Source organism: Panthera onca, chromosome A1 (assembly GCF_046562875.1).
Source record: "Panthera onca isolate mPanOnc1 chromosome A1, mPanOnc1 haplotype 2, whole genome shotgun sequence".
Taxonomy (NCBI): Eukaryota; Metazoa; Chordata; class Mammalia; order Carnivora; family Felidae; genus Panthera; species Panthera onca.
Genome location: NC_138339.1, coordinates 129,595,343 through 129,600,510, shown reverse-complemented (window position 1 = coordinate 129,600,510; position 5,168 = coordinate 129,595,343). Strand labels below are relative to the sequence as shown.

General features: G+C 51.6%; 1 protein-coding gene across 1 annotated transcript; it reads left to right on the top strand.

Annotated features, from left to right (window-relative positions):
- Window positions 1–208: 208 nt before the first annotated feature.
- Window positions 209–3,849, top strand: SOWAHA (sosondowah ankyrin repeat domain family member A). The gene has a single exon (XM_060636168.2). It carries the CDS (start codon window positions 881–883, stop codon window positions 2,588–2,590), a length of 1,710 nt encoding a protein of 569 aa, XP_060492151.2. The 5' UTR covers window positions 209–880; the 3' UTR covers window positions 2,591–3,849.
- The last annotated feature ends 1,319 nt before the right edge of the window (window positions 3,850–5,168 follow it).

Below are 5,168 nucleotides of genomic sequence, written 5' to 3'. Positions count from 1 at the left end.
TGGGTCGGGCTCTGTGCTGACAGCTCAGAGCCTGGAGCTGCTTCAGATTCTGTGCCTCCCTCTCTCTCTGCCCCTCCCCTGCTCGCACTCTGTCTCTCTCTGTCTGAAAAATAAATAAACACTAAAAAAAAAAAAAAATTAAAACGTCTCTTCTGAACCTCGGGTAACATACATGGCCATGCACAGTGAATTGTCTTTGCTGCAGATTGTAAGAAGCCGTTTTCCTCTGTGAAACGCAGAGGAATCGACAATTGGAAAGATACCGATGGTCTTTAAATAAAATATTGCTTTTAAGTAATCTCCTGATATTTTGTGGTGGTTAACTATTCCTTATAGAAATAAAAATCCTTCCCTCTCCAGTCGACCACGGCATCCCTGGGAAACACGCCCACCTAGCAACCGGGAGCCAGCTGAACCATGGCACTGCGCCTTTAATTCCCGGCTTGGGAGGGGTGCAGTGGATAATTTCCGCTCCCCCACTCCCTCCGCGGCCCTGGTGGCAACCGTCACCTGTAAGGCGAGCACCGAGCACGGGCGATGGAGCCTGGCGCCCATTGGACAGAATACAAAGGCAGAAACCTACCCCGAAGACTGGGGGCCTGGCGCGGCGGAGGCGGTGGGCGCGCGCCGCGGCCCCCCGCACCTTTCTCCAGGAGACACCCGGGCCCCGCGGCGCGGGCGTGACCGGGGTCCAGCTTCATGGTCACGCCCGTCCCGCCTCAGTGAAAACAGGTGAGCGTGGCGGAGGAGGACGTGACTCCCGGAACCTCTGCTCCGGCTGGTCCCAGCGGGCGCGGCGACGTCCACCTGCCCCGGCAGCCGGGAACCGAGGGCGGGTGGCAGGGGGTGACCTCCGCTCTCCCGCGGGACGGGACTGACCATGGCGCTAGCCGCCGCGGCCGCCGCCGCGGCCGCCGGAGTGAGCCAGGCGGCCGTGCTGGGCTTCCTGCAGGAACACGGCGGCAAGGTGCGCAACTCGGATCTGGTGAGCCGCTTTAAGCCGCTCCTGGATGCCGGCGACCCGCGCGGCCGTGCCGCCCGCAGGGACCGCTTCAAGCAATTTGTCAACGACGTGGCTGTGGTGAGGGAGTTTGACGGCGTCAAGTTCGTGGTGCTGAGGAAGAAACCTAGACCCCGGGAGGGACCAGAGCCCCTGGCCTCGTGCGTCCCCGGCACCCCCGCGGTACCAGACTCTCCGTCGAACATCACTTCCGTCTCACAGGGGGAAACCCCCAGCTCGGGGGTTCCATCCCTGCCTGCAGAGCAGCAGTTGGTGGAACCACTTGAGGACCCGGCCCAGCCATTAGAGCCACAGGACATCCCCGGGGCTCCGGCCTCTGAGCCCACTCAGCCGAACGGGGAGCTGTTGTTAGGTCTGACCCAGCAGTCAGGGGGACCCTCCGACTCCCAGATTCCAGCCTTTGAGCTAGCCCTGCCCTCTGAGGGACTCTCTGCAGACGTGGCCCCGCCGTCTAGGTCACCGTCGGAGGAGGTCTTGTCCCAAGCAGAGTCGCCGGACCAGGAACCTGGGCATGGAGCCACGAAAGAAGCTTTACCACTCCCTCAGCACGCGCCGCCGCCAAAACCCTGCATGCTGCCGGTGCGCTGCGTTCCGGCCCCCTCCGCGCTCCGGATCCGGGCCGAGGAGCAGGGCCTGCGCCGGCAGCTGTCGGAAGAACCGAGCCCCCGGAGCTCCCCACTGCTGCTGCGGCGGCTCTCGGTGGAAGAGTCTGGCCTGGGCCTCAGCCTGGGCCCGGGCCGCTCCCCACACCTGAGGCGCCTGTCGCGCGCCGGCCCGCGCCTGCTGAGCCCAGACACCGAGGAAGTGCCCGCCGCGCCGCCGCCGTCCGCAGTGCCTCTGGAGCCGACCGAGCACGAGTGGCTAGTGCGGGCGGCCGCGGGCTGCTGGACCCACCAGCTGCACGGGCTGCTGCTGCGCGACCGCGGCCTGGCGGCCAAGCGCGACTTCATATCTGGTTTCACGGCCTTGCATTGGGCCGCCAAGAGCGGAGACCGGGAGATGGCGCTGCAGCTGGTGGAGGTCGCGCGGCGCGGGGGCGCGCCTGTCGACGTGAACGCGCGCTCACACGGCGGCTACACGCCACTGCACCTGGCCGCTCTGCACGGCCACGAGGATGCCGCTGTGCTGCTGGTGGTGCGCCTGGGTGCGCAGGTGCATGTGCGTGACCATAGCGGGCGGCGCGCCTACCAATACCTGCCGCCCGGCTCCTCCTACGCGCTCCGCCGCCTGCTCGGCGACCCAAGCCTTCGAAGCTCTAGCGAGCTCGATGCTACCGGAGCTAGTGGTGGCACGCTTGCGACCCGGCGCCCGGTGCAAGTGGCTGCCACCATCCTCAGTTCCACCACCAGCGCGTTTCTGGGTGTCCTGGCCGACGACCTGATGCTCCAAGACCTGGCTCGGGGCTTGAGGAAGTCAGGCTCCTTGAGCAAGTTCTTGGGTGCCTCGCCCATGGCTCCACGTAAAAAGACTAAGACCCGCAGTGGCCTACCGGCTTTTTCAGAAATCTCTCGTCGACCTACTCCGGGGCCCTTCGCTGGGCTAGTGCCCAGCCTGCCTCCCACAACCTGACGGTCCCTGAGGCTCAGCTTGGTTGATGTAACCCAGCCTGCCCCTCAGTCCAAGCCTGCCCAGAACCGTGGCTCAACACCTGTGGCTACATCCTTTCCAGCTTTCTCCACTGCAGCCTGTTTTACCCAGGTGGGCCTACGCCTCTAGCTTCTGCGTGAAGCTTGGTCTGTCTGCGAAGATGGGAATCAAGATCTGAGAGAGCGCCACCTATAACAAATTCCAGAAATCAGGCTTGAACTTGGGAGACTTGAATTTTAGGATCAGAAGTTAAGGGCCCCTGCATGAGTTACCCGGACCTCTGCATCTACACACTCCCAAGCCAGAACTAGAGCAAGGGTTTCTAAATGTTGTGTGGTGTTGGATAGTTTGTGAGCTTTAAGATACAGAGTGGTTTTGTAATCTGATGCTTTTATCCTATTTTTAAATTGAAATGAGGTAAAACAATTTTCATAATAGCCTTTTGAAATTATATTTTTCCATTTTTAGGCAAAATGCTCATTTTCAATCTTTTGCTAAATATTTTGGAGTTCTATTTAAAAAACAGATGATCAAGATCTAAAGGAAATTAGTCCCAACCAACAAAACCCTTAAACCTTTACCTACCTCATTTTAGGCGTTCAAGATTCTAGAGAGTCTTGGAGACAGAATGTGACCATTGTGAATGTAATTAATTTCAGTTGTGTTGTGAATGCTAAATATTAGGAAGCAAGTGCATCTTGGGAGAAAGAATGATTTAACTGAGAGAAAGAGGCATTTTGGCAAATACTTTTAATTTGTGGTTGTCTTTATGATGAAATACAAAATGTCTTTGGCACTGGTGGGTGATTTTTTTGATTTGGCATGAATATTTAATTTTTTAAGTGTGATTTATTTGTGAATGCACCATTGTGCCATGTTCCTGAATCTGGTTTTTCAAATCTGGCTGAGCCTTTCGATGCAGTACGTAAATATTCAAAGAAAAAAATGTCATAGCATTACACCAGAAAAATAAGTGGTTAAATAATAGTGGGTACACTTAAAGAGCTACTAATTTATGTGAAAATTCTATAAAAACAAAAAGTATGTTATATCCATCTTTAAAAGCCATCTGAAAGCGGGCGCCTGAGTGGCTCAGTAGGTTGAGCGTCTGACTTCAGCCCGGGTGGAGCCCCGCGTCTGACTCTGTGCTGACAGCCCAGAGCCTGGAGCCTGCTTGGGATTCTGTGTCTCCCTCTCTCTCTGCCCCTCTCCTACTCATGCTCTGTCTCTCTCTCTCTCTCTGTCAAAGATAAATAATCATCTGAAGCCATCTGAAAGCAAACAACTTATTCCAAAATAGCAAATGCAGAATTTCTTTGCTCAGTGAACTTAGAGGAATGGCCTAACTTCCCCAGATATTTGCTCACATCTATAATTGGGAAGGTTTGTAGATATCACCAAGAGGTCCCAGGCTCAACACATTGTAACTATAGTGGCTCTTTTTGTCTTTGAAAGATGGGGAATCTATTTGCTCAACCAGCCTTTTTGTATATCTTATTGTGGTAATGCTCTGCTTTTGCGAATTGTGTCTGCATGTCATTCTATCAAATAGTTCTTGTGGCAGAGGAGAGTGCGGCTCCCCCCTTCCATATATATCAGTGAGGCATCTGACATTATTTAAGGCAATCCTTAATGGAATGTTTTGATTTAAGCAATGAAATAAACAAGTCTCTCATTTTGTTCCTGCTTGTGTGATAATGCACTCCCCTTCAACATTCTACAGCTCTTGCTACTGTATTTTTCTGTCTTCTAATCTAAATTTCTTCAGTTTCTCTTCATTCTCTTCCTGGCATTCTATTATTGAAAGAGTTTGAATTGATCTGCAAAATAAAGGCATCAGCCATACACAGTTACCAAAAAAAAAAAAAAAAAAAAAAAAAATAGATGAATGTAGGCTCTAATCTGACCCTTTCTACCTTCCTTGCTTGGAACTCTAGCTAAACTGCATAAATTATTTAAAAATGCAAATTAAATCTGCCTCTGCAGAAAAAATGTGGGAGGCAATAATTATAGCAATCTCAGTTGCTGAAGGTGTAGAAGATGGAATAAAATATTAGAGATTTTCTATGGTAAAAGAGAGGCTTGACTGAAAAAGTATAACAAAGGTCACAAACACAGGTATGACCTGCCTGGAGAAAGACAAAATCTAAACCAGCAAAGTAGTAATAATAGGAACTAATGTTTATTGCACACTCAAATCAGAGGAGGGTTACTTAAGCTGCCAGAAGAATCTTTGGGTTTCAGAAGGGCATGCTGCAAGCCTTCCAAGTAAAGTAAAACATTTGGCAGGAGTTCAGGATCAATAAGCCTAAAACAGGTTAAAAACCAGTGTGTTTTCCTTACAGGTCAAGACTTTCTAAAACTATAGAGTAAATCAGTAGGAAATTACACTTTGATATGCATATGGAAAGTTTTCAAGTAACATATATTGCCTAGTAGGAGGTATACCTGTGAGGGGTATTGCCAACAAATGACATTAAATAAATAAATAAATAAATAAATAAATAAATAAATAAATGTTGCTTATAAGTTAAGACAATTTAGCTGGCTAGAATCATCA